General features: G+C 37.3%; 1 protein-coding gene across 14 annotated transcripts in view; it reads right to left on the bottom strand.

Annotated features, from left to right (window-relative positions):
- ADGRA3 (adhesion G protein-coupled receptor A3) overlaps positions 1-27,557 on the bottom strand; it is a 132,016-nt gene that overhangs the window by 61,921 nt on the left and 42,538 nt on the right. For 10 of the 14 annotated variants that reach the window (XM_081547272.1, XM_081547593.1, XM_081547326.1 and 7 more), the window contains exons 3-9: positions 23,692-23,763; positions 19,593-19,664; positions 13,268-13,339; positions 10,313-10,473; positions 8,452-8,665; positions 3,257-3,421; positions 486-687 (exon numbers count right to left, since the gene is read on the bottom strand). In XM_081547272.1, coding sequence (XP_081403398.1) covers positions 486-687; positions 3,257-3,421; positions 8,452-8,665; positions 10,313-10,427 — 696 coding nt within the window. In that variant the 5' untranslated portion in view covers positions 10,428-10,473; positions 13,268-13,339; positions 19,593-19,664; positions 23,692-23,763. The remainder of the gene's footprint in view (positions 1-485; positions 688-3,256; positions 3,422-8,451; positions 8,666-10,312; positions 10,474-13,267; positions 13,340-19,592; positions 19,665-23,691; positions 23,764-27,557) is intronic. The other 4 variants (XM_081547410.1, XM_081546783.1, XM_081547148.1 and 1 more) reach the window with 1 other exon arrangement.

Here is a 27,557-nt window from a genome sequence, read left to right as displayed (position 1 = left end):
ACCAACCATTACAAAAAGTATACATCAGGTGCAAAGAAGCTTAAGAAAATGTGTAAAAGAAACCACCTGCCAGCTGCTTATAATCGGCTAAGGTTTAGAAAAAGACATAGAAGCAGAGATGAGAAAAGGCATACTAAAAGGACAAGCACAACAAGGGATCTCTTGTGACAAAGGGAGTATAAAAGGAACCGAAGAGGGGGTCTCCCAGGTGCTCTTGAAGAATGGTTGGGATTCTGTTTGGGGATACAGATGACAAGTTATTTAAGCAAAGGCATAAAGTCAGGCCATGCCTGGAAAGGAAGAGTGATGCCAGAGAGGGCCTTGAATACTGGTTGAGAAGAACAGGTCTGATCCCGAAGACACAGTCCACGAAAGTATAGACATCAAATCCTTATGCTTTACTAGTATTAAAAAAAACTCACGTATTTGGTGTGAGCACCACGTCTTATTAGCAACCTCAGCAGACCTGAAGACTTTCCAGTTACCTGATTAAACATATAAAGAACTCTAGTGACGTCGTTCGCATACTGACAGCGAGAATAATCATCATCCGCCCAAAAGCCACCTCGATCACATCTGCGCCAGGCCTTTCTCTCATCCTGTGCGTTCCCAGGGTAGATCCCACTGCCGTGGGCGTTCCGAGTACATTGCAGGTACGCGGTGATGCCTGCCAGTGTTCTGGGCCACCTAGAGACAAAGACACAAGAGAACCTACACTGACACAAGTAACAGCAGGGGAAAATTGAGGATCAGGACATGTCACACAGAATCAGAGGAAAATCAAGAAGAAACAAAACTCCTTTAATAATAAAGACAAAAACAAAAAAAGTTAAAATGAACTAAAATCATTGTAAGCTATCAGCTGAACAAATTTTAATGCCATAACAGAATATTTTCTTAAAATATTCTAAATATAAACATGGAAGTTGTATCTTATCAAGCAGAAAAGAAAAATGGTGCACCAAATGGTCTTATGTTTCTTTAATTACTGTTACTGTATCGTTGGATTATATAACCATTAAGCATATAAGCTCAGAATCTTTTCCAATATGAATAGAATTTGGCCTTTCATAGAAGCGGAGTTAGTATACTTGCAGAAAGGATTGCCATCCTTAGAGAGGCCTGCTTACAATGCTGGCCCTTCGATGACAACCAGAAATTTGGGGCTTTTTGTTTTCACACACAGTTAACTGGTAAGAGTGATTGACTTTACCTAGATGGTCTGAGGAAGCCATATGGTGTGTGCTGAGCACCTGATTTCATCCTGGGGGTCTGAAATTTTGGAATGAGATAGACAGAGGTTGCCTTTATGAACACTTCCCTACAGGAGTTTTGGATCCTGAGACTCCAATGGGCTTCCCTGGGCAAAAACACCATACAGAAGCTGCTGCCTTTCCAAGGCTGGAGGAGGGGTAGGCTCTACATGAGCCTCCTGCGAGGCAGAGATAATCAAGAACTTACACACTGATCGCCCCAGAATCCATCTGTGTCTTTTTCCCTTATTATCCGGTTAGGTATATCACTACATCACTATAGCTGTGACCACAGCTACATGCTGAGTCCTGTGAGTCCTTTCAACAAACTTTTGCACTTGGGGGTGGTCTTGAAAACATCCAATACCATATACAACCAAATTTATCTGAGTGAAGCCCAGATAAATTGCATAGGTACTATGCAAGTGACTACACCAACCTGCTGGCATGAAATCAGCACTAACTGGACTGGGAGAAATCTTTGTTATTTGAGCTCTATTTCTCCAAAACTGGGAATGAAAATAACATATTTAATAAAAGCTACAGATGACTTACAACATATGAACTTCTAAATTATAATAGCAGCCACACCAAAATGTAATGCATTATCAAAAGCTGTATAAATAGATCAAGCAATGCTAAACTAAATCTTATTAATGCAGTGGAAGTTCTAACTGTATTATATCTTAAGGAGTGTCAAAAGATAAATAATTCATTAATCAGTTAAACAGATTCTTCTTCTCTTTTTAAAAATGAAAAACACTCCAAAACTACGAATAAAGACGATAATACACCTTAATAGAAAATATATTATGATAATTTAATAAAGGCATTGAATGTAACAAAATTAATAAATGGTATCTATTTCACTTCAAAATATAAATATTACAGGTTAACAGTTAATCCACATAAAAGACTTATGTGTTGGCAACAATAAATTATGATTTCCACACACTCATATCAAGAAAAATTTTAAATTGGGGAGGAGAAAGGAACGTCAAAAGGCAATTTAAAAAAAGAAATCAATGAAGAACTAGCTGAGCAAAAGTTATTGCTTCTTCACCTTGGACTTGAAAAAGTAACAACAAAGAGGTTTTTTCTTATCCTTAAAAGTCGGACTTACAGCCACAAGGCAGCAACAATACCAATCACAGACAGTGTAAACTGTGTATTCAAAAATCTCTATGCTGCTTTAAAGAGCTACATATTTCCCTTCATTTATATTAACTATAAACTGATTATTAAAATCCTCTACATAAAGCATTTTAGGTAAATAATAAGTTTAAAGATAATGTTTTAAGCAACTTTGAAAGTAAGGGGAGTCTAAAGTAAAAGTTGTTACCGCTCACAAATTCTAAACTTTCTATTAAAAACAAAAACAAAAACACTGCATTTAACTCAATCTGCTTATTCTAACATAGTCCAACTCCAGCGGCTTCCCAGCTTTCAGGCCACCCAACAGCTTTCATTTCTCAAAGTCCCCTTGTTTAATTGCTAGAATAAACAAACAGGGGAGGGAAATTGGGTGTGTGTTTCTGCTAAGTGCAAAGTCTACCAACTGTCTGCAGGTAAAACTGAATTAACACAACAAAACCTTCGAAAGGCCATCCAACAAAAGCCCCTTAGAAACAGGAAATGCTGTTAACCTGTCTGTATTTCACACTATTTGAGTGGAATTTCCAAAATGCTTCCTAAAGTAGTGGTTCTTAACTACTACAACAAAACTACAAAATAAAAATAAACACTTCTGGGTCAACCTTCAGAGACTCATCAATCAATAAATCTGAGATAAAGTTCAGGCAGCTGTTTTTACTTTTAGTCTCCATAAATGATTCTGAAATCACCGTTCTAAAGGGTAGTCCTTAGATATATAAAGATATATATGTGAATACATTTCTCAAATTCTTACTGAAGACAGGAGACCAATTACATACATCTATGCCTTTGAGAATAAAAAGAATTGGGGCAAATCAGCCCCTTACAGCACTCTCCAAGTCACTGACCTGAAATCGCCTTTATTGTTCACCACCCTCTCGGGAGGGCAGTACTGCGCAGAGCTTTCTAAGACCACAATATCCACAGTTCTTGTATTGTTCCCACGTTTGGTCTGGACGTGGCAGCCCCAATTTCCAGTCGATCCAGCCTGAATATTAGAAATGGTTAGGGCACTGCATGAAGAAAGAGTTTAAAGAGAGAAAATATGGTTAGGCAAGAAAGGAGACAATGTGTGCTTCGATCATGCATTTAGCAAACATGAATGTGCGCTGGAGGCCAAGCGCTTGCTAGATAAAAATGAATAAAAAAATGATCCCTCCGTTTAAGTACTTCAGCAGCAAGTCAAGAGCTGTAACATAAGAATGGAGGGCAGTGGCACTGAGACTCCAAGAAAAGGGAGAGCAGGCCATGCCACGGAGGGAAACCAAGCGCCAAAACAGAAACATCATGGCACTGCCTTCAGCAGAACTAATGGAGAGGCTATGTGTTTTCCATTTTTATCTAAGTTCATCCATATCTTTTTCTTTAGATTTCACATATAAGGGATAAAAACAGAAACAGACCCACAGACATAGAAAACAAACTTATGGTTCTCAAAGGGAAAGGAGGGAAGAGGGATAAATTGAGTTTGGGATTAACATATATATACTATTATACATGAAACAGGTAACCAACAAGGACCTAGTGTATAGCACAGGAAACTATACTCAATATTTTGTAATAACCTATAAGGGAAAAGAATCTGGAAAATACATATATACACACAGGTATAACTGAATCACCTGTTGTACACCTGAAACTAACATAACGTTGTAAATCAACTACACTGCAATAAAAAAAAAAAAGAAAAAAATCAAAAACATAACAATTAAAAAAACTAATGGAGAAGTTACCAAGTTACATCTATCTTTTCAGATTCTAGGGAAAATATTCAAGCATGAAGGAGACTAATATAAAGTGTGTAATTAATATTTAAAATGAAATATCATATGGAAAAGGGGCGAAAACCTATTAAACTCTAAAAAGATTTAATAAATTACCAATTGAGGCTTTAAAAAAAGTAGCTTTTCATTTAAAAGTATACTTCAACTTATAATAACAGCTATATTTCTGAACAGCTGTCAGAAAATTCAACTTTCAAGATGACATCATAATTCTCTAATATAAAACCTATTAATTAAAGAGCAAATGGCAGAATCTTCAATTAACCTTTATTCCCCGGACATGATCTACTATACTTTGCTTTTATGTAGATACAGATAAATCATTAAACGTAAAGCATGTATCATTTTAATTAACTCACTAAAGAATGTCTTGAAATTAATACACATTTTTGTAGCTTCCTATATCATAAATGGCTACACAACAAATGCTCTAATAAAGACTTTGAGGGACTGTGATTCTGAACCAAAGAAAATGTTTATCATCTTTACTAAGTTAAACAAATTAACATATTGAAATACATATATTCAAGGTAAAATGACATAGAAGAGTTTGACATTAAATTTAAATAACCAAAACTCTGCCAACTAGAATTCTACTTTATATGACTCTACTGAACCAGGAAGAAGTATATAAAAATTCTGGGCAATAAAAAGCATTCTCTAATCCAGAAGTTTCCGTATTTTCTCAGTTCATGGTACCTTCACTGACTAGATAACTTTCACAGTGCCCATAACCTAAAAGAAACACCTAGGGTGGTTGCAATGACTACACGAAAGCCTAAAACTGTGCATATATGTCCTAATACCTTAGTAGCCATTTGAAAAAAAAAAATCAATTTAAAACAAATATTTCATTCTTACATAACCACAACTGCTTCCTAATGGGTTGTGCATGCTTACTGGGCACTCCAAAATTAATCAGATACAGATCAGACAACGATATCTCTATTTCTTGTTCCAAAATGATTTTCATACAGTACTTGCTTTGTATGATAGTAATTGTCAAAATACCAGTATCTAAGATGTGACACAAACAAAAGGGATGCAGCATGATGTAATGTCAACACTCTAACTGCCCGGAGCTGGTAGCTGTGAGATGTCCACAAATGTCCAGTATCACTACGCTCAAACACTCAAAATACCCTATAGCACCTCTGTACACTCACTGTAGTATCCCAGAGCATGTTAGCACACCCTCTGGGGAAAATGGTCCTAACATTTTTTAAAGATAACTTTCAGCAATACCTTCAATGTCTGAAACCAATTATCAGAATAAATTTTTCAAGAATCCTCAACACAACACATTAGGAGATTTAAGGAGAAGGGGGTAGCTTCAATTTCACTGTCCAGGAAAAATACAAACTCCAGTCCTTACTAATGAAGGCTAAATGACATGCAAAGACCAATGAAGAATCAAGAGATCTATGAGGTTAACCAATCCAATAACCACATATTTCCTTCTCCTACAACTTTCTATTATTCTGGAGCAAACTCCAGGTAAAGGACTTCCCAGTCTTCATATGAAAGACTTTCACTTTGGTAAGTATTCCTACCAACAAAAAACCATTATGCAAAGTTGCTATCCTTTGAATTATTTTTTTTTTAATGCTAAAGGAATTTAGATTAAGTTAAACATGACTTACAGAAATGAATTTATAAAGTAAATCTAGTTACTTGTTACAAAATTTAAGAAGCCTAAATTGAAGCTCTTGGAACTATATTCATTATCCTGTGATGACCCATAATGGAAAAAGAATCTGAAAAAGTGTATATATATATATATATATATAACAGAGGTACTTTGCTGTATAGTAGAAATTAACACAGCACTATAAATTAACTAAACTTCAGTAAAATTTTTAAAAATAAATTAAAGCTTTTATTCAGACAAGAGTTCTATTACATTTTTAAAGATTTACTGTTGTACTATATGTCAATTATTGTCTACTCAGACAATAAACTACTTCAAGTACACAATTTGGTAACTCCGACATATGTATACACTTGTGAAATTATCACCACAGTAAAAACAATGTAACAGACTCTTCTCACTGGGACTTAATATATTAAGTGCAAAGAACACACAAAACTTTCCTAACAGTCTTAACCCCTAGAAAGAGAACTCTGCTTCTGGTAAGAGCAGAGTGAAAGAAAGTGTGAGTTGCTCAATCGTGTCCAACTCTTTGCGACCCCAGGCAAGAATACTGGAGTGGTTTGCCATTCCCTTCTTGGCTCCTGTCAAACCACACTCCCTACAATTAACAGCTATAAGCTGTAGACAAACTACAGCAGGACAACTATCTGAACACATGGCGAGTGATCCAAAGCCAGCAGAAGCCAAAGAGGAACTAACTTTAGGAAGGAGAGATTGGCACTGGGGAGTAACCAGGAAATTTTTTTAATGACTTTTGCCCAAGGGCAGGCATTATTCAAATAGAAACTCAAAATCTGAGTGGTTGAAAAATCAAAGGACAAAGGCGAAAGGAACCTGGCTAGAAGCCCAAACTTGTGCATATACAATTCACCCAGTTCTTTAACTGATCCCTGACCTACATGCAGACAGGGCAAACACCAAGCAGATTTCAGTGGCTGCCTACCACACAAAAGCCAGATCCAGGAGTTTTAGCTTAACCAAAAGTTAGTTGCTCAGTGAAACAAAATCAGCTGTCTTTGAGAAGAATACAAAAGAATCCAGATTCAGGGGTCAGCAAACTTTTTCTTTGAAGGCCACACAGTAAATACTTTAGGTTTTGTTGACCGAGAAGCAATATTCTGAAGGTATCTTTATAACCATTTGAAAGGTAACCATTTAAAACTATAAAAAATATTCATAGGCCAGATTTGTCCCATAAGCTGTACTTTGTCAGCTTCTCCACAGCAAATCATTCACAATATCTAGGATACAATCCCACATTACCAGACATATAAACAATACTTTTTAACGTAGAAAATATAAACCATATTCATTAAAAAATAAGCAGGGTAATGACCCCCATATGACCCAGATACTAAAATAAGAGGCAAGGATTTAAGGGTTTCTACTATAAAAGTTCAAAAACATAAATGAAAATATGCTTCTAACACAGAGGAAATCTCAGAAGAGAAAGAGAAATTATGAAATAGAATATTCAAACCTTAAAATTCCCAGACCTGAGTCTCATCTCAGAGAACTATTAGTTTCTTGGTAGTTTTTTCATGGTACTTTTGTAATACTACTTAAAGTGCCTCAGTAGAGAGTTGAGAAATTACAGCTCTGAGATGGTTGGATGGCATCACCGACTCGATGGACATGGGTTTGGGTAGACTCCGGGAGTTGGTGATGGACAAAGAGGCCTGGCGTGCTGCAATTCATGGGGTCGCAAAGAGCCAGACACGAACGATAACATATTTATTTTTATCCTGTTTTTTGTATTTTAACTTCATTCGAATTAACTATTGTGGCACTTGCAGCAAACACGAGGTTAAGAGGTAGTATACTGTTTTATACTAACAGGATGAAAAAAGGCAGTATCTTAAAATGCAACATTAATCATAAGACAGTGAAAATTAGGTGATTCCTAAAAGTGAAACTGAGCTTATTAATAGCAACAGGAAATTGCTGGAAATTAGGTTTGGTAAAAAAGTTAGGGTTAGAGATAACCCTGTATGTGAGACATCAAGAGAAACACAGATAAACAGAACAGTATTATGGACTCTATGGGAGAGGGCGAGGGTGGGATGATATGGAGAATGGCATTGAAGCATGTAAATTATCATATGTGAAGCAAATCGCCTGTCCAGGTTCGATGCATGATACAGGGCACTCAGGGCTGGTGCACCGGGATGACCCGGAGGGATGGGATGGGGAGGGAGGTGAGAGGGGGATTCTGGAAGGGGAACACATGTACACCCATGGTGGATTCATGTCAATGTATGGCAAAACAAATACAATATTGTAAAGTTAAAAAATAAAAACTAAAAAAAAGTATTATGACTCCCCCCCCAAAAAAAAGTTTACATTTTTTCCTCTTAAAACTTTAAACAAAACGTCTCCAACTTTCAAAGTGTTTCCCTTCCACCTTATGCTTTTTTTCCCTCCAAAACTAGACGGAAAAGATGGCTATTTAACTTTCAAAGATAAATAACAATCAGAAAAAGAAATGTCAGACACTTGCTTTTTAAATGCAAAAAGGTAAAATATTAAATTCCAACCAAACATTACAATTTCTGAGATGATAAATAAAATCTACAGAGACAATTCCTCATCTAAAAAAGTTTACCTTGCAATCAATGAGCAGTTGTGAATCATGTTCTTTTCAACAAAGATACCTTGAGATTCATCAGTTTCGACTATTCGCCCATCCTGATACCATAACACTTGCATGTCTTGATCGATATATGAAGCCATGCACTGGAAAGGAAGGCTGTCTCCTTCAAATACAACTTGACGATGAGACGGAGTCATGTAGAAAGATGGTAATTCAAGGGGAGGATCTAGAGACAGCAGAATAAAGACTCAGTAAACAAATACTATATTCACACTACAGAACTTAAAATTAAAAAAGTTTTAATTGAAATCTTAAAAATGGAAAAACAAATTCCTCAATAACCAGTATTCTAGTTTTACCATCAACAAAGATGCTGCAGAATTAAGAGGATCCAAGATGAAAACACCATTAAATAAAATTAAAATTAAACCATTTCATGTCACTTTTACAAAGCTGATATATTTCTTTCCAATAAGAAAAATAAAAGGGAAATCTTAAACTACATATGCAAAAACGTACACAAATATCATGGCTCATTAAAAACTTTTAAAATATTCAGTCTCTGTCTAACACAATAATTCCTTTAGTAGCAAGCTATCCTAAATAGCTAATACGTAAAAATGTATGTAAGAAAATTAATCTTGTTAATGTTTATGGAGTGAGAAATTAACAACCTAAATATGCAGTAATAAGGAAATTATTGTGGCTATATCCCTATAATGAAAAAATAAAAGTTATGGCTATATATATATATATAAATGAATTGGTATGCATCTTTTACATCAATATGATGAGGAAATAAGTTCACATTATTTCAAGTTTAAAAACAATACAAAATAACATAGAGTATGGCATTTTGGATAAAACATAATAAAAAGATAGAAAATTGATATGTATACCAAGGTATCTTTGATGTCAGCTACCTATGAGTGATAAGAATGTAAGCATAGGCTTTTTTTTCCTTTTAGTTTTTTCATTTTTTCCCCCAGCTTTATGGAGGTATAATTGACAAAATTATAAGATATTTAAAGTGTACACCAAGGTGATTTCATATGTGTACACATTATTTCTTTTCATAAATCTTTAATCCAGTGAGCACACGTCACATGTGAAAGAACAATAATAATGATGAAAATAAAAGGAAAAAACCGATCAGGTTGTTTATTTCCAAGCACAGAGACTAAACTAGAACCTCCCTCTATCATTTTAAGGACTGTTTCTTGTTTTTTCTGGTTTTTGTTTTTCATTAAACACATGGTAAATGTATTACTTCCCTCAAGTCTTCAGATATTCTTGAAAATCATGATTTTCAACAGCTTTACGCTATTTCATTGAATGGACTGTCCTAAGTAAGCCAATGCCCTATTTTTCAAAATTTAAGATATGTTCATATATAAAACCTGAAGACTTATATACACAGCTGATGATTTCTCAAGAATTAAACCCTACATGCAGAATTAGCTATATCATGTTGTATCAATTCCTTAAGAACACTGATACATACTGCAAGCCACCCTTCAAAAAGGCTGTATCAATTCATACCCTATCAATAAAATGGATGATTGCATCCTGAGATTTTAGTACCAACAACAAATTACTGATTTGCTATTAGAAAATATGAAGATCTATACTATTTATTGAAATCGAATTTCATTAAGAAAGCTGTTCAGAACCTAAGAACTTTAAATACCAATTGAAAAACCATTTTTTAATCCAACTGACTTAACTGTTGACAAAAACTAAATATTATCAAATTCATGAAGACTGATGGCTACGATCGGTTCCAACGTATAAAAAGAATTCTGAAGTTTATCAGGAAACACATGGCAGCAAGTAAAACACAGTTAACCCTTTCTCAGTTTTTCTTCCTTACCGCATGTCAACAACTCCTGCTTCACGCCTGTGACGGGCTGGGCCTGAAGAGACTTGGGATAAACACACCGTGTGTCCCGTACCGTGATGTTTCTCTCCTTGACCCAGCGATGCATCCACAATATGTTACAATCACACAGCAGATACTCGGTCTGAAATTCTCTGTAGCACACAAAATGCAATTTAGCCAGTATGGTAAATGAATTAAATTGCACTTCTGCTTGACATTGGCTTAGTCTCTGTGTGGCAAGCACACAGCTGCTCCATCCCACCTAGGGCGCATGCTGTACCATCCGCTGGTTACGGTTTCCTTCCCAGTGAGACGATGTTGAGTGTCTGACCCCGAGATCCCTTTCCACCTTATCCTGGACTGACTCTGCTTTCAGTCAAAGACGGTACGTGAACAAAATCGATTCTTCATCTATGAAACACACTTCTGAAGCCCAGGGTACCGGAATATCACATCCACATTCCTTTTGTCTATCAAACTTCTATGGATTTGTCATCAAGCCTGTGGCACTATTACTGGAAATCGAAGCTTTCCCCATTTCTTCCAGCATCATTGCCATGTTCTTGGCTTAAATGTCTGCAAATTCTATTAATTCTGACAGCATAAAGCAACATATGACTGCTTCGCATGGTTATATTCTGTTTGTCTGACTAGGATGACTAACTTCTAATTCTTAAGAACCACCTTCTGGTGAGTTTACAGCATTATCTTTTATACACACTGACAATTTTGCTCAATTTTTGCATGAAAATACTTCCTACATTACTGCTATCTAGGGTTTCAAAAGTCAGATCATTTTTGCAGTCTTTATTTCCTCAACTTCACAGAAATGGCTGACATAAGTCCACTAAAAGGAGACGTTTTCACTAAAAAGCAGTTTTCTGGGTAAGAATGTTAATAGTACCAAAAACACCCGATAAGAGTTTGATGAAGGTTGCAGGAGCCACAACTATTAGTTGTGGCATGTGGGATCTAGTTCCCTGACCAGGGATTGAATCCAGACCCCATGTAATGGGGACACAGACTCTTAGCCACTGGACCACCAGGGAAGTCCCAGAGCCATAGGTGATACTTGGTGGAAGAGTTTTCCAGGCAAAGGGCCCCACAAGTGCAAAGGCCCTGAGGCAGAAGAAGCATGTCTGCCTGACATCTTGGAGGATTACTATGGAAGAGGGGGACTTGATTGGACTTGAGATCAGGGAAGAGTCAGGGAACGAGATGATCCAAAGCCTTGTTCACTGTGGCAAGTTAGTGGCTTTTACTTTGATCTGAAAAATGATTGCAAGTTTTTAAGCATATGAAAATATTACCTGTCAAAAATATATATTATCTGTCTCAGAGAAAGAGAAATATCACATGACATTCCTTATTGTGAAATCTAAAAAGAAATGATACAAATGAACTTACTTTCAAAACACAAAGAGACTCATAGACTTAGAAAACAGAACTCATGGTTGCTGGGGGGAAGGAATAGTTAAGGACTTTGGGAAGGTCATGTACACACTGCTATATTTTAAATGGATAATCAACAAAGACCTATTGTATAGCATATGGAACTCTGCTCAATGTTATGTGCCAGCCTGGATGGGAGGGGAGTTTGGGGAGAACGGACACGTGTATATGTATGGATGAGTCCCTTCACTGTTCACCTGAAACTATCACAACATTGTTAATCAGCTATACTTCAATAAAAAAATGCTTTGGGTATTAAAAATAAAATTAAAATTAAATTTAAAAAAAGAAAAAAAAAAGAGTTTGATGCAGGGATTCTAGAAGTACATACATATGTCTGCCATGATGGTGAGGAGCCCCTTGAGCAACTAATCTATTGGCTTTATTCCAATGAAAGCTGCTAAATGAGACTGAAATGATAAATTTAGAAAACTAAAGATGATGAGGAAGGCAGGAAAAGGAAAAAGAAAGGGGAGGGGAAGGGAGGAAAGATAAGAAGTGAGCATACATCAAACAGGCATCTGGCAGAGAAAACATCTTTCACTGGAAAAGGAGACTCAAGTCTGTATGTCACATGCAATAAAAATTTGAAAAACCATTGTATTTAACTGTAATTCCAACAGGAATCAGTAAAAGTTATGCTTTGAGACATATTAAGGTCTATCTGAAAATACAGTAAGCTTCGAAAGTAACTCCTAGACAATCTAATCTCTCACTTAACAAAATTGGTTTTGGGGGTAAAAAAAAACTCAGCCAATTTTAAAGTTACAGAGAATTGTGTAAATATGACCATACACTGACTTCATAAAGCAGGCATTCTACGTAAGCATGCCTAAAAATATCAGTAATAAGTTGTGAATTCAGTTTGGGGATGGAGTCACAGGATAAAATTAATCTCTAAAGCATAACATGAAGTGAAGTGTTAGTCGCTCAGTTGTGTGACTCCTTATGACCCCATGGACTGAGACTCTCCAGGCTCTTCTGTCCATGGCATTCTCCAGGCAAGAATACTGGAACAGGTTGCCATTTCCTTCTCCAGGAGATCTTCCCAACCTAGGGACTGAACCCAGGTGTCCTGCACTGCAGGCAGACTCTTTACCATGTGAGTCACTAGGAAAGCTCTCAAAGCACAACATAAGTCTTAACTATAAACTTTTCATAAGAAGGAAGACTTATTTTATACTTTGGGGATTTAATTAAGTAAACAAAATATTTTCTAATTTGGAAACACAAAGAAAAAAATTACCAACCTATTTAAATATAAATTAGAGAGATAAGAGTATTCTAAGCAGAAAATGGTTGCTGTAGCCTGACACACATTATTAAGGTTTACGGTATGTTTTTCAATGTGAATGCAAACTCTCAAATGAGATTTTAATTATTGTAAAACCACAAGATTTTCCCATGAAGTCTCTTAAGCCATATAATAACTGTTTTTAATTTTCAGACACTAAGATACATTTACAAAAACAGGAAGAAAAAATTCTTACTTACAAAGATCGTAATGAGCCAAGATAATCAAAAGTTCCTTGAGATAATGAAGAAAACAAGTTCCCTGAAAGGTTTCTGGAAAAAAGGAAATAACTTCACTGTAAGAAAGGGGAACAATTATATATCATTTTATATTATATTTCCAAAAACATTCTATCATTAAATACTGTTATTAAGAAGTTACGAAAGTTGTTTTAAATCTCATAGAAAGAAATATCTAGTAAATATTTTCTCCAAAGTTGAAGAAGAAAATTAACTTTATATAAAGCAATAAATAAAATTCCTTAAAATTACTGCTGGATAAGGATTTTTCTGTTAAATAACATGTAGAACCTCCAAGTTACCCTCTTGAACCTGATTTTTAATCATGCTCTCATTGCAACTAGAAATGCTCTTCAAGAGTTCACTCAGTTTCATTTAAGGAAACAAAAATTAAAAAACAAAGAAAAGGATGGTACGAATAACCAGCAGCAGCTGACAGTAACCCACTAAAATATATCGGAAGAGTGAAATGGGTCCAGGGTTTAATCAAAGACTTGGGATAGAATTCAGTGTTGCCCTTGGGCAGATTACTTAACCTCTCTGGTTTCCCCTTGTATCGTGGCTTTAATAAATACATAAACGCTTGCAGAGTTTGCTATAAATTGTAGAACACCTTATGCTACTATATGAGTAGTTTGAACAAATCATTTTTTGTGATTTCTTCTATGCTCGCCTTTCATAAGCTCCAGTAACAAGCCAGAGTATACAGAAGGTGCTCAACTGCAGTGGCTGATAGTTCAGAATATAGACCCCAGCTTTAGGAGGTGCTATCAAGGGCTCCAGGAAAACGGCAGCATGACCCAACCACCACAAGATCTGTTCAGTGCCTGTTGTAGTATCAAGAATGCTATAGTTTGGACCTAGAATTCTCAAGGAAAAAGTCCTGAGACCCGCAAGGAGGCCTGCCTCTCCTCCAGAGGCTGAGTTAAATCCTTTAAGCGTGGAAGAAAGTGAAAACTGGGTGGAAGGATTCCCCAGTGGGGAGGGAAGAGACTTGAAGGGGGAAGAGGTCAGCTGTTTCCATGACACCTGCAATGACGTATTTCTGGATGGGAAGACTTAACATTGCACAAACACCAATCCCTCAAAAGTAATATATAATGGACTTCAGTAAAAACATTACTGAATTCATTTTACATATATCTTAGGATTTTTTTTTAACAGAAAAGAGGCTGGGTAAAATAATTTTGATCTTCATAAAAGAATTGCCAAGGAACTTAAAAAATAAAAAGAATACTTGCACATTAAAAGAATCATGAAAAATAAATAAATAAAATAAAAGAATCATGAAAGCAATGCCTTTTTCTATTTTGGCCTATCAGAGTGAATACCGAATGTGGATTTTGAAAAGGGTATTATGGCTGACGGAATACAAATCATAACATTTTGAGAAAGTAACCTGGATGTAATTACAATGAACAAGTATACTTTTATCAAGGTACCCTATGTGAAATTATAAGATTACTGGGGTTTACTGTAAATAATGTAGGTGGGAAGATAAGAGATGTGACCTGGAACTAAAACAAGAAGATAGGCTATGAGTAGCTAAGTGCTGAAACTGACTGATGGGTACATAGAGATTCCTTGTACAATTATCTGTAATATTTTTTTAGATGTTTGAAAGAGTCTGTAGTAGTTGGAAATAAAAATATATACTACCAAGTATAGGATTTAAGTATAAACAAAACGATTGTATCTTACAAGCACCATTAGATTCTAATTACTAGGTAACTTTATGGTAATTATTAGGTACTATTAATTTGTTTTTCCTTGGAAATCATTGAGGAAGGAATCACATTGGAGAAAGACATGCCATCCTCCCAGTAAATCCCAACACAAACCAATTTTTCCTCCAGTGTTGGAACAAACTGCTATTTGTTTGGCTAGACATCAAGTGAAGTAATTGTCTGATGACCATAAAAATTCGCAGACTTTAAAACACTAAAATCACATTCCAACTCTGAGATGCTTATATCAAAAAAAGCATCATGGAACTGAGAATGACAATGTTCACAGCAAAGTCACTGTCTCGTGTCCTAATACAGCTCACTGAATGGAGTGACAAGTGAATTATCCACCTACTCCCACTCATGCTGTTTCTTACTCTCTCACTTAATTTTCATTTACTTGCTTTTTGTTAAATAGATATTTGCATTCCTGTAAGTTAAATGGGTATGATGCAGCATCTGTGTATATACAAGCATGTTTCCCAGGGCATACTTGTTACAGGAAGAGGTAATGAATCAAATGGTACCTCCTTTAACCCATGAATAATTGACTAAATCATACTGTTCTTTTACCTCATGGCTCAGACAGTAAAGAATCCGCCTGCACAGTCAAGAATCCGCCTGCAGTGTGGGAGACCTGGGTTCAATCTCTGAGCTGGGAAGATCCCCCAGAGGAGGGCGTGGCAACCCACTCCAGTACTCTTGCCTAGAGAACCCCCATGGACAGAGGAGCCTGGAGGGCTACAGTCCATGGAGTCGCAAAGAGTCGGACACGACCGAGTGACTAAGCACAGAATACTGTTCTATACTTGTGGAGTATTCTGTTAGCTAGTCAGAAGCATGAACAAAAACATTCTCCTGCAAAGATAATGGCATTCTCCTTAAAAATTTTCTCCTGAAAAGATAATGGTATCTTGGTTAATTTATTATAAGTAAATTGTCAAGTAGAACACACTTTTTAAAGATTTTTTTTTTTGATGTAGATCATTTGTAAAGTCTTTATTGAATTTGTTACAATACTGCTTCTATTTCATGTTTTGGGTTTGGTCACAAAGCATGTGGGATCTTAGCTCCCCAACCAGAGATCGAACCCATTCCCCCTGAATTGGAAGGTGAAGTCTTAACCACGGGATCACCAGGGAAGTCCAGAGTAGAGCACATTTTTAAAGCCCTGTGTGGATGCCTATACATTTGCAGTGGCAATAGAAAAATCTGAGAATATATATACTGGACAGTATATGCTATCTCAGAAGGGTATGTTTGAAGAGATGAAGGGGAAACTTAACTTTTCCTGCATATCTCTCTATATGGTTTTATTACTGAACAACATCAATAATTTTTAAATTATAAAAAGGAAGTTCTTATAAATATCACTCAACTGACAAAAAAATATTAAAGGTACAATTCTTAGGGGAAAAATACAGGTTTTAAATTGATCAAAATTCATAAAGAAAATTAAATGGAAAGGTTTTTTTTTTTTTTTTTGATCTCCTAACAAATACTCTGTAAGCTAACTTCCTAAGGACAGAGACTTCACTGAAGTCCATTATTAGTTCCATCTTTTTTCTGCCAGTTACTCCCAGGGTTAGAGTGGGAACCTCTGGGAGAATGGCTTCACTTCCCAGAACTTCTTTATCTATAAAGGCAGAGATCAATACACAGATTCAATCAATTTACCTACCACACCCAAGTCCACTGAACACTCTTATTTTTAAAAAGTCATTTGTCAATTTTTACACTAAATCGCCAAAGCCAAGACTTGTTTCAGTACAATGAGAAGTCTGGGTGGGAATGCTACAGGCCTTCTGCCAAGGTTTCCAGGCTCCTTGGCTAACAGGCCAAGTCAATCTAAGGGTCCAAAGTTCCAGGGTAACCCACAGAGTTGAGCTGAAGAAGTAGCAGAGGAAAGAGCTAGAACAGTAATCTACTCTAGACTCATTTCTTTTGGACATTTCCTCTATAGGATGGGAAATATTAGTAATACAGAGCTTCTCTGACTCTTAACCTAAAAATGTACTACATGTCCCTTAACTAATCAGACTCTCTTTTCCACTTGCTAGAATGAGAAAATGCTATTCTCCATATTTGAAATACCAAATGCTATCAGCCTTTACAAGCAACATACAATCTGGCTTACAGAACCCAGAAAGCTGTGCAGCCCACACAGAACACCCATCCAAAGGTTCCTGATCCAATGCTTGAGAACTATGTTAAACCAAACGATCATAAGCAACTCCACTGCAATGCATTCCTGAATGTTAAGAAGCTACCTCAACTGCTAATTTTTCTTATGTGTTTATGTTTATGTGTTTAGTACTGCTAATTTTTCTTCAGTTCAGTTCAATCACTCAGACGTGTCCGACTCTTTGCAACCCATGGACTGTAGCCCACTAGGCTCCTCTGTCCGTGGACTTTTCCAGGCAAGAATACTTGAGTAGGTTGCCATTTTCTTCTTCAGGGGATCTTCCCAACTCAGAGATTGAACCCACGTCTCCTGTGTCTCCTGCATTGCAGGCGGATTCTTTATCCAATGAGCCATGCGGGAAGCCTTAATTTTTCTTAGAACAGTATTTAAAGGATATGTCAGGTATAGTTCTATATGTGCCATATTGTTGCATTTAAAAGAGCTATCATCTACTGTTACATGGACTACAAAATTATCTCAGTCAATCACAAAGTAGGAAACTTGGTAGTGTTATTTCTATGTTTTAATGATTCCCATGCATATATGTCCATTGTGTTCTACGTCCTGTAAATTCTCACAACAGGTATCAGAGAATTGGTAAAAATGTAACAGACAATCCAGGCTTTAAAATTTGCAAAAATATTAGCTTTTGAGGCAGGAGGCAAAAATAAAAAAGTAAGTGTATAGTAACCTGCCTTAATATAAGCACTGTCCAAAACAACACTTTTGCCTAAAGAACTTTTGCTGTTGGGTCAAAAATCCCTAGACCAAAGCTATAAATCCATCTGGAACTAAAGTCAAGAAAATGGTAAACTTCAGACTCCCTCTTCCACTATTTGATTCATAACTACTCAAAAACATAATAAATTTTTCTCCATAAATGCCTCAGGTTGCCAATTCTTACACATTCCTCAAAACCAAAAATAAAAAACTCAAGGTAATAAAAGAACTGAAACAAAACTGTTTGTAATCCAGTTACAAAAAAAGAAAACCGTAATAGATTTAATCGATTTCTAGCAATGAGTAAAGCTGTACATCAAATCAATCTTTTATTTAAAAACATATACTTGGGCCATCTATCTTTCCCCCAGAGCTAAAGGGCGCATTGAAAAATACTTGTAACTGACTGAGAAGCAGGAGTACTTTGTTCTATTCTGACAAGTGAGACCCCTTGCTTACTGTAGAGATGAAATAATTTCAGTACTTAAGCCCATATGGCTTTTTCAAAGTTAACTTGAACAAAGAAGATGAAACGTCCTAAAAAGCTACAAAGAGAAAGAGCCAAGCGTAGGCAATCTCAGAACTAAAACTTCTACCTCAAAATCCTGCCTTGCATGCTGCACCCTATTTCTAGATTGCTCTTATCTAAATCATGATTTATGCCATTTCCCCACATCAGTGTCTTCCAGTGGCCTCCTAGGACTTAATCAGTTCTAAGCTTCAGTCTGCCTTTCGTACACTCTTGTATAATGCTCTATTACAGGTAATTGTCCTTACTTCTAGTTACTCTCAGATTCTTAACTTTAAAAATAAAACTAAAACATATTTGATGGTATATACAAAGTTCTCCATTTATATTAGATAGAAATTATAACAAACAGGTATAGATAACTCAAATGCTAATTAATCCTTATAATAACTTTGAGGTACTATTAATCCTACTATACAGATGAAAAACAGAAAAGCTCGACAGGTCACCTATAGCCATAAGGTCACAGGAGTGACTCAAATGGTCAATCTATGCATAAGACTATCAGCCTTCCTTCACCTTGACAAACTGGCCTCGCTCTGATTTCTACCTCCCTGTATCATTTGCTTGACTTCTTTTCCTTTCTAAGGATCTGGACCATTAGCTCAAGATTCACCTCTTCAAAGAAATTTTCCCAAACTATCAAAGCTTTTGATCATGTGTCTCAATATGGACCTATTCTCTAGGGTATATACTACATTACGTGTGTGCATGTACATGTGGAGCAGTGGATGTAATGCATTACTGTATTCTGATGACATTGTATCTCCATGATTAAATTTTTAGCTCCTTATCCCCTACCTTCAATCTTTTCCAGGGAAAGGTTGAAGGCAGGAGGAGAACAGGATGACAGAGGATGAGATGGTTGGATGGCATCATCAACTCAATGGACATGAGTTTGAGCAAGCTTCGGGAGCTGGTAATGGACAGGGAAGCCTGGCATGCTGCAGTCCATGGGGTCAAAAAGAGTTGGACACGACTGAGCGACTGAACTGAACTATCCCCTACCAGTTCTACAACCTCTACAGTTGCTATTTTAGTATTAAACATATAAGTGGTCATAAAAATTTGGGTACTGGTTCAAATGCTTCCTTGTATTATAATACGAAAAACAGAGGTACTTACAGCCTAACCAGATTGGTGAGTCCTCGGAATATATCTGCATTCAGACACCCTATTCGGTTGTTTGTCAGATCCCTAAGGAGAAAGGGAAAAAGTATCTTCAATTAGATTTCCTGGTTAATGAAGGTTTCATACATTTGATATTCAAGAATGGCACCCAGGTATCACACAAGACTTTTCTTTTAAGCATCTCTAAAATATTCACCTATCTCAAGTGCAGCACTGAGAGAAGAAATCATCTTTGCTTTCACTTACTTCTGGCATGTACAAACTAAACGCTGTTTAATTACAGTGCCCTTGATATTTAAAGCATTTACTCCTGTAAAATGACTCAAGATAAAACCAAAGTAGTAAAAATGAGACTCAATCTATCTTACTGCCTGAGATGATATACACAGCTAATCACGCTGGGTAAGTTAGGGAACAGAGCTGATCTAAGGCAACATCCAAGAGACAATGGGTAAAAGCGTACATTATCAAAATGCCAAAACTTTTATTTCCTCAAGAACAAGTGAAACTTAATGCTAACTTCACTCCTTAAATACTCAGAAGCTTTGACTGTAATGAAAAAACAACTGAGTTAGCTTTTACTTTACAGATCTGTCATTTAGGCTCCAGGCCAAATTACTTTATAACAATATCTAGGTAATGGCCCATTTTTTTTTCAGTCACTCCTAAACTTCCTATAGTTCCTATCAAATGTTACTTTGAAACCATTTTTTTTCTCCTCCTCAATGTATGTAACTTTTTTCCTTTTATCTGTAATAATTTTAATATTTTGTTCTTTCTACACTATTTTTCTTCATACCAAGCACAGTGAATACACTTTTACACTTCAATTAGATTTATTTTAATTAGGAGATAATTGACTATTTCTTCAAATAAGAGAGCATAGCTTTCATCATTTTCCATCAGTGGATTTAGTATGAAAGCCCTAAAACAACAAAACTTTGTTTTTCTCAGTTGTTAAGATTTAGGATTACTGGTCATTTTTAATTTCAATAAAAGAAGTAAAACAAGCTTTCTAAGCCAAACTTTAAAAAATATTTTTATCATATTTTCTTCACTGTCCATATTATTCTCTGTAATAGAGCAGGACATAGTCTTTGAATTTCACTGAGTTACTCTTTAGAGACTTATACCAACCATTTCTAAACTAAAACTGTCAGATTCTAAATTATACACTTGGTAACTGGGGGAAAAAAGGTATTAGTCTGATAGAAATTACAAAGACTTCATATATGAATTCAGTACCTACTCATTAATTTTTTCCTTTAGATATTTTAAAAGCTAGTTTAGGTAATCCCTAGTATTCAAAAATTTCATAGCTCTGTTTTCCCTTTCTTATGGCAACTTTTGATTAAAAAAAAAAATCTTAAGCAATACAAGTTTTTATCTACATTCATTATGCTCTAGCTCCTCAGAATATTAAAGCTAAGTATTTAATCGTATGGGACTTTTCTTTATTCCAGCTGATTTTCCTTCTATTTCTGGGCTTTACTATTTAAGAAAATGAGGCATCATCTTGTGAAGTGTTGCTTAAACAAGCATTTCTGAGCTCTATTCATTATCTTGTCTCAGTTCTGAGCTTTAAATGGTGTAATTACCATTGATTCTTTGGGAAACAATTTCATTATAGCTATACCTATTTACAATGGAATTTAGGTACTGATAATGAGTTTTCATTTGAATTGAGAATCAGCTTGAATTTTGTTGATAAAGCAAAAGAGAAACTGAATGGGTGTAGGTTTTACCTACTTCTGGTAGTTTATTCTTCAGAAAGCCACTGACTTAATCTTCCTGATCCAAATTATCTATAAAATAAAGGCAAAGGCACGGGACACTTACAAAAACACTTTATATGTGGTTGCTGAGTGAGATGCACAACTGAATGATTTAAGGCCTCATAGGAAAAAGTGCCTGTAGTCAGGAAGTGACTAGCAGAATATCTTTCTATTTTACTGAGTTTCTATCTCACTGAGTTTTCATATAGAACTCTCTCAGCTTGCAAGCTGTATACCAAGTTAGCTGTTTGAAATTAAGAACGAATTTTCTAGTGGGAAGATTATAAATGACAATTACCTTCCTAGGCATGAACACCAGAGACTACTTGATGTGTAATGCAATGAAAAAATGCTAAGGCAACATCTGGGACAATCATGGTAATTAAGTTAAGTGCTACTGAACAAGAAAATTTTAAATTTATTTTGGATAGCAATATGTGAAAAATTATTTACTGAAGGATAAAGAACTGATGGAGAATGTAGGATATTTTGCAGTATCCTTGAAAGATCCTGATGAAGCCGCTTTTTATTAAGAGTCAAGTTTCCTTCAATCTCTACCGCAACATGTGGATATTATCATATTAAGTTTCATATTATCAGAAAACAGAACACAGACAGTCACGTGAATAAGTGGACTTGTCTGGCCATGTGATACCACACTCCCCCCTCCTCTTGGAAAAACTAGTCCTAGTAATTCTCCAGCTTTAGCATCAGAATCACCAGGAGGGATAGTTGAAACAAAAATGCTTTAGCCTCAGCCCCAGAGTTTGATAGGGCAGCTCTAGCAGCTACACTCCTACTCCTTCTCCCCACCTAAGGACTTACATTCCATCCAAACAAGGTGTCCGTTTGTCCCAGTAAGAAGCACAGAGAAAATGACTGTTACAAGTCAAGCTCAGTTAGCTGCTGCCCCTCCACTCTCTAAGGACTGTTTCTGGAGATACATGTAGCCTGCTGATGGCCATGTTCCATGCTCCTGCTTGTGTCAGTCTGGCAAATCCCAACAGCTTCAAAGACCCTTAACAGCTGAACACCAGCTATTGCTCCCTCTCGCTGGAAGTATATTCTAAACCCATATCCAAGATCTTGGTTGGTATACATAATTCCACTAGACTGCAAACCTTCCAAGGGGTTCCTGAGTTAGTTACCTTTGTATCTCTGGAGGCTGGCTCACTACTGGATACAGAGGATGGACTTGATCAATTTTTGTTTAACTGAATTGATGCTCATCTGTCTTTCCACTTCAATTACATTTCTATACGTTGATAATACTTTCACTGAAGTCTAAACCCAGCTTGATCCACGGCAGCTCTGATGTCACTAATATGATCACGTCAACTCCATACTGAAAAAGTTTTGCCAGTCCCCCACTGTCTAAATAATAGATTCGAAATTCTTCAACATGGCAGGAGGTCATCAAAAGCCTGGTCTCTTCCTGACTATCCTTACATTCCAATGTTCGTTTCCCCTTTCTCCTTAATGCTTTGGTCAAAGAACATGTTCTTTCACATCTGTGTCCACTTTGCTTACAGTGCTCTTTCTGTTATTCTTCAATACATATTCACCCCTCAGGAGCAAGGTCAAGTCTAAAGGCTGGCTGCTCTCACAGCAGGTCATTCCCATCTCAGGTGGTCCCTCCTTTCCCTGGCAGATTAGTAATATTTTTATTATTTAGGATGTATTTTCACTATTGATCTGCCCCTAAGAGTCTGTGAGTTCTTCCAGAGAAGTCCAAGCACAGTACGCAGTCAGCACTCAGTAAATGCATTCAGAAGGAAGTGGGGCAGTCCACGAGGCTTAAGCACCAGGTGACCTCTAAATACGAGCACTCTTCACGAAGCAGTTGTAACAAGAACACCATAAGGAAAGCAAGAGTGCTTAGCCTCGGAAGTAATCAAAACTGGTGTCTAGGTTTTGAAATAACATATAGATGAAATATATAGGAAAATGGCAAGATTTTTAAATCATTAATAGAAAGAGGCCTGAATTTTTAGGGCATTTACAATAGATTGTTTAAATGCGTTCGTAAGTTGAAACTCATCTACAGATTATGCCAGCTGGCAAAGCCAACCATAATGATTTTATTACCATAAGAGGGATGTAACCATCTACCACCAACAAATCAAACTGCTGTATAAATAAATTGCCTTCTGAGCTACTTACATTAAACAGTCTGCTTTTCTATCTTAGACCCGGCTAGATGAACTTCTAAAGATTATTAAAAAACCACTTTTTTATCATGTTAAAGTTCGAAGTGCGTTAAAAGTTACTTAAAAAGGAATGGTTCAGATTTGTAAGCCAGCAATTCAAACACTTACAATCTTTTTAGCGATGACAGTCCCCAAAAGGCACCTGGGTCTATACTACTAATAAGATTGTTTCGGAGGTCCCTGTTAAAGACAAAATAAGTTACTTACATCTCAACACTGTAAGAATTATTTAGGTATACTGCGTTTACCTGCTATACAGAAAACAGCAATGATAGTCTGCGTTTACCTGCTATACAGAAAACAGCAATGATAGTAACAGGAATGGGAGGAAACTGAAGCCAAACAGGCTGAGCTAAAATCAGCCTAGTAGTAAGTGGCAAAGCAAGAATTCAAAATCAAGAAATCTGGTTCTGAAGCCATTTGTGTTGGGCAATAGAGAATAAAGGTATATGTCAAAAAGATATGCATCTTAATATTACTCCAATTCAAAGTTATGACTAAACGACAATCTTATACATTATTTTTACAGTCTCTTCCTTAGTATGTTATACTTTAGTTATCAAAATAAATCAGACTGTATTGGTGACAAGCATAATTAAATTAAAAATTTTCAAATCGTTTTCAAAACTATGCACTCTAAAATTCAAGTCATTTGGTTGTTAATATTTTTTCCTCCCAGGACTTCTACAGCTAGGCTTTCTATAAAACAACGTGTTATTTCACAGTATATAGCTCAAAACCAAGATCCACCAGTCTTCTATGCAGTGGAATCTGAGAGCAATCACAACTGACAGCAGTTCCCCTTTTATCCATGTGGAATACGTTCCAAGACCCCCAGTGGATACCTGAAACCGAAAATAGTGCCAAATCCTTTATATACTATGTCTTTTTTCTATACATATATATCTATGACAAAATTTATAAATTAGGCACAGTAAGAGATCAACAATAATTAAATAGAACAATTATTACAATACAGTAAAAGTTCATAAAATTGGCCTTTCTCTTCCAAAATATCTTACTGTACAAATGCAATGCCTTTTCATCTTTCCCAGTGGTATAGAACCCGCCTGCCAATACAGGAGATATAAGAGACAAGGGTTTGATCCCTGGGTCAGGAAGATCCCCAGGAGGAGGGCATGGCAACCCACTACAGTATTCCCGTCTGGGAAATCCCATGGAGAGAGGAACCTGGCAGGCTACAGTCCATAGGTTTGTACAGATTCGGACACGACCAAGTGACTTAACATGCATGCAATGTCTTTTCCCTCTTAACTAAGCACTTACCACACACTGTGGCCATAACTTTTGCAATGTGAGATATAAAAGCAAAACTAGTACAATTTTCTTGGTCACAATTTCAGAGAGAAGATTCATTCCTACCATGGATCTTAGCAACCTCAGCATACAGTTTTTTTTCTCTCCTTATTAAATCAAGAACTTTCACCATTTAACTTAAAGGACGTGTCATACAGCTTCTGTTCAGCACATCCAAACTCTCAGCATCAGTACTCTCGTGCTTTGGGGCTGTTATTGAGTAAAATGAGGGTGACCTGAACACAAACTGAGACACCTTGACAGTGGATCTGATAACCGGGATGGCTGCTAAGGGACTGAGGAGCAGGATGTGTGGGACAAAGGGTTGATTCACGCCCTGGGTGGGATGGTGTGAGATTTCATCACACTATTCAGAACGGTGTGTAATTTAAAACATAGGAATTATTTACTTCTGGAAGTTTCCGTTTAATATTTTCCACCTGTGGTTGACCATGAGTAAATAAAACTGTGGAAACTGAAACCTCGGATGGGGCGGGGGGCTACTGTATCCCCATTCTCCTCCGGTGCTGGGCCCTTCCATGCCAGCACACAGCCACTGGGGGCAGCAGTGAGCATCACAGCCAGATCCTTCCTCCAGGGCAGATTCGGCCCATCACTGAAGGTTCTGCTTGGGCTTCCCTTGTGGCTCAACAGGTAAAGAATCCACCTGCAACGCGGGAAACAGTGGATTCAATCCCTGGGTTGGGAAGATCTGGAGAAAGGAAAGGCTACCCACTCCAGTATTCTGGCCTGGAGAATCCCACGGAATGTATAGTCCATGGGGTTGCAAAGAGTCGGACACACCTGAGCGACTTTCACTTTCAAAGGTTCTGCTTGGGCTCAGCTGAAACTCTCCAGTCACCCCACACAAGCGTCCAGTTAATATCTGTAGAGAGTGATCCTCAGCCACAGGAGCACTGAGAAGGAGAACAGTGGCCTGCTTCCCACAGGCCAGCCAATGGCTGGCCTGCTGTTCAACTCTACTAGACACCCAAAGTGGGCCCATTCATCAGGACTCACTCATAACCTTGCCCACTGGAGGCCTGAGTGGCCTCTGGTCATCTCTCAGAGCACCTCAGGTCAGACTGTGAACAGAAACCCTTCCCAACTTCTCTTCACCTGGGTGTCTTTCCCAAACAAAGGCAACATTGCCCCTTCCATATATGTGTGAGCTTCTGACATCAACCATCCTAATTATCCATCATTATTCTCATAATTGGACTTCCGAGGTAGCGCTAGTGGTAAAGAACCCACCTGCCAATGCAGCAAACATAAGAGATACAGGATTGATCCCTGGGTCAGGAAGATCCCTGGAGGAGGGCATAGCAATCCACCCCAGTATTCTTGCCTGGAGAATCCCATGGACACAGGAACCTGATGGGCTACAGTCCATAGGGTCACAAAGAGTTGGACAAGACTAAAGTGACTTACACCCACCCACACCACCCTCCCCAACACACACACACACGGAGTTGGTGAAACAATGCAGAAATGCAGAGCAAAGGGCAATACAAACCTAGGGTAACGTGTACCTCCCGGGTCCTTTAGTACCTCATTTACTTGAGAAACAAAAAGCTTTCCTGAAAGCAGATCCTGGACCACTGGTGCCGCCTGTTATCACAACACTGAGGTGACATGTCTCTGGGATCATTTGTCACTACTACCCTATCGTGGGCAGTCTAGCCTGTGAGAAGCAGCCTAAACTACTCAACAGAAAAATCCTCAGTTCACTTCCTGAAGCATCTGACCTGTTTGGTCTACTAGTGCTGTAGAAAAGGACACTGAGGAAGTCTTACTGCAGTGGACTCAGATCCACGTGTTTCCTGTCATCCAGTGAGGGAGGAACGTTCAATTTTACTGACATTGGCTGATGAAAACTAACCGTTGTATGGACTGCTTCATAACATGCTCTTTTTCCTTAATGGCTCATTCTAACTATCAATATAGACAAAGCTGCACCACTAGGACTGGTTTGTAGGCAGGTTTCCTGGCAATTTCACAAAAACAGCCTGATGAAACTGGCCCTCTGCTCCTCACAGCACTGGTCAGTCCCTGTTGTAAACCCAACACCCTCCATGTGCCATCCACACTGGCTTCCTGTGCTTTCCATGCTGTTTCATACCAGGCAATGGAGGCTGACCAGAAATTCTCAAGAACTCTTCTCTGGAGGTGCAACCAGTGAATCCTGTGCACATAAACATCTGCCGGCAAACCGTTCTGCATTCTCCATGTCTCACTCCCAACCTTATGCATTAAGCATTCTTCTGTAAGCTAGCAGCAAAACTGCAATCCCATTCCACCCACCCTGCAAATCAGAGCCAGGTTCTTCTAAATAAAACTGAATCCCCAAGTACCTTGCAATTCTATAAATATAGGAAACATTCTTTAAACATAGTATAGAGTCTATTCTGGTTACCATTACTAAATAAGTATTTCATTAAGCAGAACTCAGATTTTATGTTCCACAAAGTTAGGGCCTTTGGGAGGTGAATAGGTCATGAGAGTAGAAACTTCATGAATGAGGTTAGTGCCTTTGTAAAAGAGACCCAGAGAGCTCCCGCTTCCCCTTCCACCACATGAGAGAGATTGCAGCAAAAACACGGCCAAGCAGTAAGTGGGCCCTCACCAGACACCAAACCTGCCAGAACCTTGATCTT

Source organism: Giraffa tippelskirchi, chromosome 1 (assembly GCF_054371585.1).
Source record: "Giraffa tippelskirchi isolate mGirTip1 chromosome 1, T2T-mGirTip1v1.2.pri, whole genome shotgun sequence".
Lineage (NCBI taxonomy): Eukaryota > Metazoa > Chordata > Mammalia > Artiodactyla > Giraffidae > Giraffa > Giraffa tippelskirchi.
Note: the sequence above shows the minus strand (reverse complement) of the source record. Positions and strands in the feature narration are given on the sequence as shown.